The following is a 12,697-nucleotide window of genomic DNA, read 5'->3' as shown; positions in this document are numbered from 1 at the left end:
TAACTGCACCACCTCACTAAACTTCACCTCCACTCTTTCATCCAAACTTTTCTGCGCCCCCAATAACTCCGTTTTCATTTGTGGCAATAATATGGATTATACTGCTCTTCCCTCTTCCTGGACCGGATCTTGCACTCTTGCTATTCTTCTCCCACAGATTGAAGTTGTTCCTGGAGATGAATCTGTCCCCATTCCATCCCTTGATTTTATTGCAGGAAGACCCAAGTGAGCTGTCCAACTTATCCCCATCTTGGCCACCTTAGGATTCACTGTAGCCGCCCCTGCGGGCTCCACAGGCCTGGGTTATTCCTTTCAACTTAAACAGGTCACAGAAGGATTGATATCTGATATCCAGCAGCTTGCATCCACCATCTCCCTCATCCAGGATCAGCTAGATTCCCTCACAGAGGTGGTTCTACAAAATCGCAGGGGTTTGGACCTCTTACTTGCAGAGCAGGGAGGTCTTTGTCTTGCTTTACAGGAACGATGCTGCTTTTACGCCAACAAGTCTGGCATTGTCCGCAATAAGATCCATGACCTCCAAAGAAGTCCTAAGGAACCGCAGATGACAACTTGCTGACCACCCCCTTCTAACTGTCTGGAATGGACTCTTGCCCTTTTTGCTTCCTGTAATTGGACCAATTCTCAGGCTACTAATTGTCTGCTCCCTGGGACCGGTCATTTTCCAAAAACTAAAAACGTTTACCAGCCAACAAGTTACCTCCCTCCTTTCTCGGCCTATTCAGGTCCATTACGCTAGACTGGAGATGCATGATATCGATCAACATCATAATCTGACCTGAGGCGCTGAGCTGGTTAGTCAATGACAGGTAAGAGAGTCTAGCCGACCTTTTGCCAATTCCTCCACCTAAGACAGGACACCCATCTTGCTGTGGGTGGTTCCCATGATGGGTAACCGAGGACATTCGGCTAATAAGACTCCAACCTAAGACAGGCACAGCTCCCCCTGGTTCCCAGTCTATAAAACAGAGAAGGGGGACATGTGGGGAGCCACATGCACCAAAATGGCTGACATGACCTTCATACAAGGACCTTCAAGTATCCTTGTTCCGGGAGTAGACAGTTCACCCTGAGACTTCCTCATTCAGGCAGGTCCTCAGTCAGGTCCATGACAATTCCTGCCCCCTTTTCCTACCCTGTGTATATAAGAATGTTCTCTGGCCCTCAATAAATGAGTGACTGCATACCATCTTGAGCTGTGACACTGTGTCGCTCCCATGTTGTGACACTGCACCGGTTCCAGACCTCCGCTCTCTCACTCAGGCACCCTGCTTGATCGTCCCACGGGCCGGGACACTTAGGGAAACAGAGAAGTGAAATAAGAATTCCTAAGCAGAGATGGCACTATGGAAACCTAAAAAAAAAACTAGATACACACAGAAATATAGAAAATACCTTTGTGGGAACATACAATGTCTCTCCTTCATAGCCTGGCTTGCCTCACTCAGCAGTACATCTTCCATATTCTTCCACTTTCTGTCAAAAGCCAGGGTTCTGTTGGTTTTTATGGCTGAGTTCGTATTCCATAGAGTATATGTGCCACAGTTTTTCAATCCATTCCTCCATACGGGGGTATTTGGGTTGGTTCCATGACTTAGCAATTGTGAATAGTGCCGTATGACTGCATTCTATGACTGAAACTGATTGACTAATGGTTGAACAAACACAAAAGATGGGTGTGAATGTCAGACGAGGTATATGTGAAGGAGTGGGACTCCACATCCCGCAAATATTTCTGTGTCAAAACGCCTGCCATCTCTTCCTCTCAGAAACCACCCCCATGCCCCTGTACGACCTTTCAGACTTTTCTTCACTAATCTTGCTATGAGCAGTCATCCACATGCGTTTCAGGTAACCACGCCTATTTCACAGCTACCCAAACCCATACCTTCTCGGGGTCCTTTAATCATTTGAGCCAACAGTGTTGTTGGTACACTCAAGGCCCCGTTCACATCTCAGACGGAGGCGGGCCCCAGGACCGCCTTAGACAACACAAGACACAAAAACAATTAGAGGCTCTTTACCCTTCTGTTTCCTACCATCCAGTTGTTCTCCCCAAGCTAAAAGACCAACAACTCGATTCCAATGCCTATAATCTTCTGGAGCTTGCTCATGCCCTTATAAACACTTCTGCTCCTGACATCACACAAAATTGCTGGCTCTGCCTCCCACATCAAAACCCTGTCCCCTATGTGCTCCCTTCAAACTTCTCACCATTTTTTGACGACCTTATTAATTGCTCCTTTTCCTCGCTCTTCTTGGTCCAGCCTCTCTTCCCCATCAATGTCTCCTGTGTTATCTCTAATTCAACTGACAATTCTTCCGCCGCCCTTGGTTTCCTCTCCTTCTCTAACTGCACCACCTCACTAAACTTCACCTCCACTCTTTCATCCAAACTTTCCTGCCCCGCCCCCCATAACTCTGTTTTTGTCTGTGGCAATAATATGGCTTATATCGCTCTTCCCTCTTCCTGGACCGGATCTTGCACTCTTGCTATTCTTCTCCCACAGATTGAAGTTGTTCCTGGAGATGAATCTGTCCCCATTCCATCCCTTGATTTTATTGCAGGAAGACCCAAGTGAGCTGTCCAACTTATCCCCATCTTGGCCACCTTAGGATTCACTGTAGCCGCCCCTGCGGGCTCCACAGGCCTGGGTTATTCCTTTCAACTTAAACAGGTCACAGAAGGATTGATATCTGATATCCAGCAGCTTGCATCCACCATCTCCCTCATCCAGGATCAGCTAGATTCCCTCACAGAGGTGGTTCTACAAAATCGCAGGGGTTTGGACCTCTTACTTGCAGAGCAGGGAGGTCTTTGTCTTGCTTTACAGGAACGATGCTGCTTTTACGCCAACAAGTCTGGCATTGTCCGCAATAAGATCCATGACCTCCAAAGAAGTCCTAAGGAACCGCAGATGACAACTTGCTGACCACCCCCTTCTAACTGTCTGGAATGGACTCTTGCCCTTTTTGCTTCCTGTAATTGGACCAATTCTCAGGCTACTAATTGTCTGCTCCCTGGGACCGGTCATTTTCCAAAAACTAAAAACGTTTACCAGCCAACAAGTTACCTCCCTCCTTTCTCGGCCTATTCAGGTCCATTACGCTAGACTGGAGATGCATGATATCGATCAACATCATAATCTGACCTGAGGCGCTGAGCTGGTTAGTCAATGACAGGTAAGAGAGTCTAGCCGACCTTTTGCCAATTCCTCCACCTAAGACAGGACACCCATCTTGCTGTGGGTGGTTCCCATGATGGGTAACCGAGGACATTCGGCTAATAAGACTCCAACCTAAGACAGGCACAGCTCCCCCTGGTTCCCAGTCTATAAAACAGAGAAGGGGGACATGTGGGGAGCCACATGCACCAAAATGGCTGACATGACCTTCATACAAGGACCTTCAAGTATCCTTGTTCCGGGAGTAGACAGTTCACCCTGAGACTTCCTCATTCAGGCAGGTCCTCAGTCAGGTCCATGACAATTCCTGCCCCCTTTTCCTACCCTGTGTATATAAGAATGTTCTCTGGCCCTCAATAAATGAGTGACTGCATACCATCTTGAGCTGTGACACTGTGTCGCTCCCATGTTGTGACACTGCACCGGTTCCAGACCTCCGCTCTCTCACTCAGGCACCCTGCTTGATCGTCCCACGGGCCGGGACACTTAGGGAAACAGAGAAGTGAAATAAGAATTCCTAAGCAGAGATGGCACTATGGAAACCTAAAAAAAAAACTAGATACACACAGAAATATAGAAAATACCTTTGTGGGAACATACAATGTCTCTCCTTCATAGCCTGGCTTGCCTCACTCAGCAGTACATCTTCCATATTCTTCCACTTTCTGTCAAAAGCCAGGGTTCTGTTGGTTTTTATGGCTGAGTTCGTATTCCATAGAGTATATGTGCCACAGTTTTTCAATCCATTCCTCCATACGGGGGTATTTGGGTTGGTTCCATGACTTAGCAATTGTGAATAGTGCCGTATGACTGCATTCTATGACTGAAACTGATTGACTAATGGTTGAACAAACACAAAAGATGGGTGTGAATGTCAGACGAGGTATATGTGAAGGAGTGGGGCTTAATGAAGGACATTTGGAAAAGGGATACAGAGGTAGAGCATTGACGGGATGGGGAGGTGTGGTGTTATCTGTTAAAGATATATTGATCAACGGGTCTGGGGAGAAATGTGCACATATCGAAATGGTCTCATCGTAAGCCAACAAACAAACACACACACACACACAAACACACACACACACACAAACACACACACACACAAAGAAAATACCTTTGTGAATATTAACTATGCATTTCAACTATGTGAGTAGTACCTGTTCCTATGAAATTAGCCATCTTATTTTCCTCCTTTCAGGTAGTGACCTCTACCATATGGAATGAGGGAATGGCACAAAAATTTTAGAATATCTTTTTCTGGGATGTTTGGAGGAACTGGAACTGCAGGCTCCCATATTTTAGCTTTTCCTCTGCATGTACCTGATCATTGTGTGTGGAGACTTCCTCCATTATCCTGGCCATTGTCTCAGACTCCCACCTGCACACCCCCATGTACTTCTTCCTCTCCAACCTGTCCTTTGCTGACATCTGTTTCACCTCCTCCACCACCTCCAAAATGCTGGTGAACATCCAGACACAGAGCAAGGTCATCACCTATGCAGGCTGCATCACCCTAGTGTTCTTTTTCCTAGTTTTTGTAGTGTCAAATCACATCTTCCTGTCTGCTATGGCCTATGACCGGTATGTGGCCTTCTGTCACCCCCTGTACTATACGGTCATCATGAACCCCTGGCTCTGTGGAAAGCTAGTTCTGGCATCCTGAATCATGAGTGTCCTGTATTTGTTGTCCCAAAACTTAATGGCTTTGTGGCTGTCCATCTGTACACATGTGGAAATTCCCCACTTTTTCTGTGAACTTAATCAGGTGGCCCACTTTGCCTGCTCTGACACCTTTCTTAATGACATGGTGATCTAATTTGCAGCTGTGCTGCTGGCTCCTGGTCCCCTTGCAGGGATCCTTTACTCTTACTATCATATAGTTTCCTCCATTTGTGCAATTTCATCAGCTCAGTGTAGGCATAAAGCATTTTCCACCTGTCCTTCTCACCCCTTGTTTGTCTCATTATTTTATTGTACATGCCTGGGTTTGTACCTTTGAGCTGATGCTACTCACATCTCACACTCAAGTGCAACAGCCTCTGTAATGTACTCTGTGGTCACACCCATGCTGAACCCCTTTATCTACAGTCTGAGGGTTAAAGATATAAAGAGGACCCTGAAAAGTTTATTTGGGGAAAAGCCATAAATGTACCAATTTCCTGGACACAATAAACTGCCCTGTTTACAGGCCTCAAGCATTCAGATCTAATATCTCAATTCTTGATCAGATTTTGGGAGTAGAACTTGGTCCTCCTATGAGTGCCTGGAGTTTCCATTCCTTTGATCTCAATCTCTGTATAATTTTAGTAAGTTTTTAAATTAAGATTTATACTCTTTCTGATATCCAACAGCTTTTCCCTTTTTATTTTCCCACATTTCTGAAGTCGTTTCCATCTTGCGTCAAAATTATTTGAGAATTCACATTCCTCTCACATGACAATGTGGACTCCATAGGAATTACTTCTTCTCAAGTGGTATAGATCATGGTGAATAGTATATCTTTTGTTTTATGGAAGCAACAGTACTGAGTTGAACTCTCCTTTAGAGAAAGAAGAAGTATTTTTAGAAAGTAAAACCACTTAGGGACCAGCACCTGGTGTAATATATTGCTGGACTCCCACATGGCTAACTCTGATTTGTGTCTTGGACTGGTGGCTTCAAACTCAAGCCAGGTGCATGTTTGTGCATGCCCAAAATCCAGCAAGGAGAATGAAGGAGAAGGGATTGCAGTATGGCCATTCCCCTGGGGGTGATTTCTCACTTTATGTATCTCTTGTATCTCTATATCTTTCACTGGTAAGTGCCTGAGCCCTATAGCTGAAATATCTCTAAAAACAATAACAAAAACCTGTAAAACAATTTAAATATTTTGATGGAGAAAAATATTTGAGACTACGGTTTTTCACTCTTAGATTCATCAGTCCATCATATATTAGAAACTTAACTGTTCTTTTTAATAATGACTTTAGCATCTAGCTTGTTTTGTAGCTACTCAAAGGTTATTTGTTTTTTAAAAAAAGAATGATTAATTTAGTTAATTCCATTTGTTATTACAATTATTTTTTTAAATTTCATTTTCTTTTATACATTAAATCATGTTATTTAGCTTACAAAATGAATATTCCAACATGTGAACATTTCTCCCTAGTCCAGTTGATAAAACTATAAAATTACCTTCAACAAATACTAACCCATTTCTTTTTCCCATTAATGCTTTGCTTCTCTATTTTTCTTCTAAATGTCTTTCCTCAGACTCTACTCTTTCACATACACTATATCTGGTATTCACATCCATTTACTGTGTTTCTATATCCTTTAGTTAATCAGTTTCAATCATAGAGTGTGGACACTCAGTATATATTAAGTGGGGGACATACAATGTCTCTCCTTCATAGCCTGGCTTGCTTCACTCAGCAGAAAATCTTCCATATTCTTCTACTTTCTGTCAAAAGCCAGGGTTTTGTTGTTTTTAATGGCTGAATAGTATTCCATGGAGTATACATGCCACAGTTTTTCAATCCATTCATGTGTTCATGGGCATTTGGATTGGTTCCATATCTTAGCCATTGTGAATAGTGCTGCAACCAACATCAATGTGACTTTCTTGATTAAGAATGCTTCTGTCCTTTGGGTAGATACCAAGGAGTGGGATTGCTGGATCATTTGGTAGTTCTATTTGTAGATTTTAATTTGATCAAAGAGAGGCAGAGAGAGAACAAGAAAGCAAGTATCTGGTTCTGGGACACGAATCACAGTTGGCCATATGGGAGTCCAGTGCCTTAACTACTACTTTACCTGCTGGTCCAATGCTCAAAGGTTCTTATTTAGAAAGGTTCATCTTTAGAATCCTGTTTCTGGTTCAGCTCAGCATCCACAGTGTCTACTATAGTCATCAGCAAAAACCAACTTTCAGAACTACCCACTCTACCATTTTCCTAGGCAGGTATTTTTATATTCTATGAACCATTTTGAAGTGATAATATTGTACCAACAGTGAGTAGACTAGTGATTGATAGAGGTCAAGGACAGCACAGGGAGGGAGATGGATGTGGCTGCAAGAACAACTGGCCATCTTTGGGTTGATGGAACTGTTTTGTGTTTTGAACTTATCCATGTTAATAACTTGACATGATATTGTACTGGGGTTTTGCTAGATGTTTCCACTGTGAAAACTGAGTAAAGGACACAAGGACCTTCTTGCATTGTTTTAATCACAAATGTATGTTAATCTATAATTGTCCCCAAATAAAGTTTAATTCAAAATACTATCCACCTCTTGTGTTTGTACATCCCTTAGCCTGTCCGTTTCAGTTATAGAGTGCAGACATTCTATATGGCAATGTATTTATGTTTTGAGAACTTGCATCTCATGCTATAAAAAAGTACAATGATTAAATGTAAATAAAATAAAAAAAACAATATAAAGTTTTACAAAAACTAAGCTATATGAACTTTCTTTGCCTTCACAGTTGAAGTTTTGACCTCTTTCTCTTTTTTCTTGGACTCATGTTTTTTGTCTGTTTGTTTGTTTGTTTTAATTTGTCCCATAAGTACAATCTGAGACCTGGAAATATCTTAAGTTTCATTCAAAGAGCTATCTTTACTCAGTTCATTATTAAACCCTTCTGAGCTCCATTTCTCCAATGTATTGGGTTGTTGGAAAAGTCATGATATATTTTTCTATGAAACAATGTTTCCTGACTTTTCTAACAACTTAATAGAATAAATTTGGTCATAGTGTGTCCTAGTAGAGTGACATTATGTAAAAATTAAATTAAACAAATCATATAAGTTTCTAACCTCAGTCTATTGTGCATAAAGAGGTCTATGTATATCTCTTATATTACCCAACGTTACATAAATAAAAGATTAAACAATTTTTTTAAAAAATGTTTTTGTTAGAGGTTCTGCACTTGCTGGAGAGAGACAGAAAGACACAGAGAGAGGGAAAGTGAGAAATCACTCCCAAGGTCATGCCATAATTCCTTTTCCTCCATTCTCTCAAGATTTTGAGCAGGCATTCACACATGAGTCTGGTGTGATTTTCAAGCTGATGATTCCAGGACTTAAACCATGGTTGACCATGTGGGAGTCCAGCACCTAATGTCCATGCTATCTGCTGATCTCCTAAATGACAATTCTCAGTGTATGCTATGAGAGTAAAACTCCCTACTGCTTTGTCACAAACATTATGAAACCAAGGATTGTAGAAATATACATGGTTTTGTAGAATGTGAACACAGTTCTCTTCCTTGTTGAAGAGGTAATACTATCAGTTTCTGTAGATATCAACAGCTGTGTCTTCACTACAAGTCTGCTTTGGAAATCCATGGGGCTTAGTAAGGACAAGTTCTTCAGTTATACTATGAATAAAATTTTTTTTTCACTTTATCATTTATTTACATTCAATTATTGTACATCTCTATAGCACACAATATTTTCAAGGCATATGCATGTGGTATGTGACAATAAGGAAATAAATATTTAAATATACATTATATATTTTTATATATAAAATATCCACATATTAATATATTAATAATATGATAGTTATTCTATATTATGTATTTAGATTATATATATATATTTATATATATACACACACACATTTATATTTATTTTTTGTTTTTTGCTCTAGGGCACATGTACACACCAGAGAGAAAGTCAGAGAGAGAAAGAGAGAAAGGAAGAGTGATAAATTGCCCCCCTGAGGGATGTTCACATTGCAATCTCTTCTCCTCCAATCTTCTCTCAGGGTTTTGAACTCACATGCCCACACACAGTGTGATTGTCAAGCCACTGGGCCCTGGACTTGAACCATGCAATCAGCCATGTGGGATCCAGCACCTCCACCCTGACACCATCAGCTGACCCATGACAATTAAATTTTAACTCACAACTGGTGAAAGGTGCTAATGACCTTTGCAGATGGGAGAGTTCACAAAGAACATGAGATAAAGACCTCATTCACCACACTTTCAACTTGGTCTCACAAAAGCAAATCAACAGAAAAATTTTCCTTTCTTTCCAGACCAGTGTCCACAAAGGAAATCAGTACTAAAAGGTTGCAGATATAGAGAGCTGTAAATATGTCCTCTGCCTTTGTCCCTGAAATGGTACACATAATTAATGTTTTTGGAATCTTCAGTCCAACTAGGGAACCATGCTTAATTTTTTCATTGTGTCTTGTCTTAGGACAGAGCTTCAGTCTCCATCGTCAACTTCCCAGGGAGAAATTTACCCTTCCATAAGAAGACAATCCTCTCCAAGTGTTGACACAGGTGAGTCTGAGAGCCCAGTAGGTACCGTAGATCTGGTTCAGAGACAGTGGATATTGAGAACATCTACCAGAGATTACCAGAAAGTCAAATCAACCTAGCAAGAGCTGAGAGATTGGTGCATTTGGTTACTTGACTGAGTTATTTCTAATTAATTTATTTAATATGATAACAATCTGCATGTCTGTCAGACTTAACAATGCAAACATCATTGTGGACAAATTAGTGATGGGAATAGACTTCCAATTGGATGAGGGAGAAGAAGGAATGGAAATAAAAGATGTCAGTTAAATTCAAACATGTGCACAGAAATTTGCAGTAAAGAAGAAGGAAAAGTAGAATCAGATTTGTGATGAGATACTCAATGACTTTAGGGTAAATTAAGGGATTTTTTTAAGTGAATATATTTGTGCATATTTCTGAATTTTTAAAGATGAATGCATTACTTACAATTCATACCTTACAACAGCAGTGCATAAGACATACATTTCACAGTTTCTCCTTTCACATTGGGAATTTACATAAAACATTTATTCAAAGGTCAATATGGGAACATTGAAGAGTTTTTACTAACAACTATTTTCTTGTTAGTGAAATTGAATAGGTTTGTGAATCTCTTAGCTTTTTACTTTATTGAAAATTATGGAAGTGTTTTGTTTTTATGTTCTGGGGTCTGAGTATATTCTATTCTTTTTTCTTCTTCTAATAATGAATTAAAGTTTTAAAGTAAATTTTTTAGAATAACATTGAATTACTTCATGTATTGATAGATATTGATAAATATAGGGTGAATGTGAAAAGTTAATAGATTTTTGTGTTATCAAGGCTAGTAAGCCATCATATTGTGTACACACCCATTCACCCCAAATTTTTGTTAGCGTAGAAAAATTTTTCTACGTTGGTAGTAAATATAAATCCTTTTTCTTTTTTTGCTATAAGGCACATGTGGTCACCTGAAAGAGAGAGAGACAGAGAGAAAAAGAGAAGGAAAGTGAGAAATCACCCCTGGGGCATTGTCCATGGTAAAATTCTTTCTCCTCAATTTTCCTATTGAGATTTTTGGGCACACATGCTTATATGTCCAATGTGATTTTCAAGCTGATGGGTTCATGACTTGAACCACTGTTGGCCAGATTGGAGTCCAGCACCTTAACTACTCTGACACCTGTTGGACTCCCAAATTATGATCTTGTAATGCAGTTGTCTGAATACTAATCAACAGATAAAAATAAGGAATGTTTTTTAAATAAAAAACAGTGATTCCACTTAACTAAGGTATCTGAAGTAGTCAAAGTCTTAGAAGAAGTTGACAGAAAGTTGGTTACCAGGGATTTGGCAAAAGGGGGAGCAGAGTCATTTTCCTTTTTTTTTTTTTTAAAAAAAAAGAAATATTTCGGGAACCAGCAGTTAGCGTAACTGCTATGTCGCTGGACTCCCATGTAGTCGACCACGGTTCACGTCCCGGACCCAGTGGCTTGGTACGTACGCTGGGCGCATGTGCGTGTGTGCCCAAGATCCTAAGAGGAGAATGGAGGAGAAGGGATTGTAGTGTGACCATCCCCCCTGGGGGGTGATTTCTCGCTTTCTGTCTCTGTGTCTCTCTCTGTCTGTCTGGCGAGCGCACGTGCCCTATACCAAAAAACCTCTCAAAAATTTTATTTTAATTAATTAATTATTCTGATTCAACTTGACCAGATAGAAACAGAGAGAAATATAGTGAAGAAGAAAGCCATCAGGTCTGGGACTCGAACCACATTTAGTCAGGTGGTAGTCCTACATCTTAACCACTATGCCAATTGTTGTTTTTCATTCATTCTTCATTTTTTTAAAGAATCATTTTATTTCATTATTTATTTATTTATTTAAATTTGACTAGAAAGGAAGAGAGAGAGAGAAAGTGATAAAGCAAGCTCTCACATCCAGAACTTGAACCATGGTTGGCCATGTAGGAGTCCAGCACTCTTAACTACCATGCCACTTTCTGGACCACCAGAGCTGTTTTTCACTGGATATATAGATAGTTATTGGGCCAGCTGATAGTGTGGTGGTTAAGATGGCAGCACTGCACATGGTCAACTGCCAGTTAAAGTCTCAGATCTGGTAGCTTGAAAAAAATGCCAGGCATGTATATGTGCACTCCCAACATTCTGAGTGAAGAGAGTATTGTGGAATGGCCATTCCCTGTGGGGGATGATTTCTCATTTTCCTTCTCTCTCTGTCTCTCTGTCCAGTGAGTGCATGTGCACAATTACAAACTAAGACAAAAAATAAGTTAAACTCATTGTAACATCAAATTTTGCTCCATAAATATGTACTACTATATTTTTTAATAAATCGGTAAGTTAAAAATCCTTTAGAGTACATGACCTATGCTAACAAAGAAGTGAAATAAGAAGTCCTAGCAGAGATGGCATTATGAAAGCCTAAAGGGGATTAGATCCATTTAAAAAATATATAATAACTTTGTGACTGCAAAATACTAACTATGGCATTTCAAGTATATGAATAATACCCGCTCATGTGAAATTAGCCATCATATTTTTCTCTTCAGGGCACCACAGATAAGGAAATGATACACAAATTTCAGAATTTCTTCTTTGGGGACTTTCAGAGGAACCAGAACTGCAGCCCCTCATATTTGGGCTTTTCCTCTCCATGTACCTGATCACTGTGTGTGTAAACCTGTTCATCATCCTGGCCACCATCTCAGACTCCCACCTGCACACCCCCATGTACTTCTTCCTCTCTAACCTGTACTTTAATGAGATCTGCTTCACATTCACCACCATCCCAAAGATGTTGGTGAACATCCAGACACAGAGCAAGGCCATCACCTATGCAGGCTACATCACCCAGGTGTTCTTTGTTTTTGTAGTGTCAGATGGTTTCCTTCTGTCAGTGATGGTCTATGACCCGTATTTGGCCATCTGTCACCCCCTTCACTACGCTGTCATCATGAATCCTTGGCTCTGTGGGCAGCTGATTAAGGCATCCTGGAACATAAGTGTCCTGTATTCCTTGTTACAAATCTTAATGGTGTTGGAGATGTCCTTCTGTACACATGGAGAAATTTACCACTTTTTCTGTGAACTTAATTAGGTGGTCCACCTTGCCTGCTCTAACACTTTTCTTAATGAAATGGTGACATTTTTGCATCTTTGCTGCTGGGTGTTGGTCCCCTTACTGAGATCCTTTACTCTTACTCTTAGATAG

At 40.7% G+C, this 12,697-nt stretch overlaps 1 protein-coding gene across 1 annotated transcript in view; it reads left to right on the top strand.

Moving 5' to 3' along the window:
* LOC102483054 (olfactory receptor 7A17) overlaps positions 1 to 580 on the top strand; it is a 21,065-nt gene extending 20,485 nt beyond the window's left edge. Inside the window, exon 4 of the mRNA XM_006147299.2 lies at positions 264 to 580. Within this exon, the coding sequence (XP_006147361.2) occupies positions 264 to 580 (317 nt within the window). The remainder of the gene's footprint in view (positions 1 to 263) is intronic.
* The last annotated feature ends 12,117 nt before the right edge of the window (positions 581 to 12,697 follow it).

The sequence above is a fragment of the Tupaia chinensis genome, unplaced genomic scaffold (assembly GCF_000334495.1).
Source record: "Tupaia chinensis unplaced genomic scaffold, TupChi_1.0 Scaffold000209_1, whole genome shotgun sequence".
Classification (NCBI taxonomy): domain Eukaryota; kingdom Metazoa; phylum Chordata; class Mammalia; order Scandentia; family Tupaiidae; genus Tupaia; species Tupaia belangeri.
The sequence above is the reverse complement of the archived record's forward strand: the minus strand, read 5'-3'. Positions and strand labels throughout refer to the sequence as shown.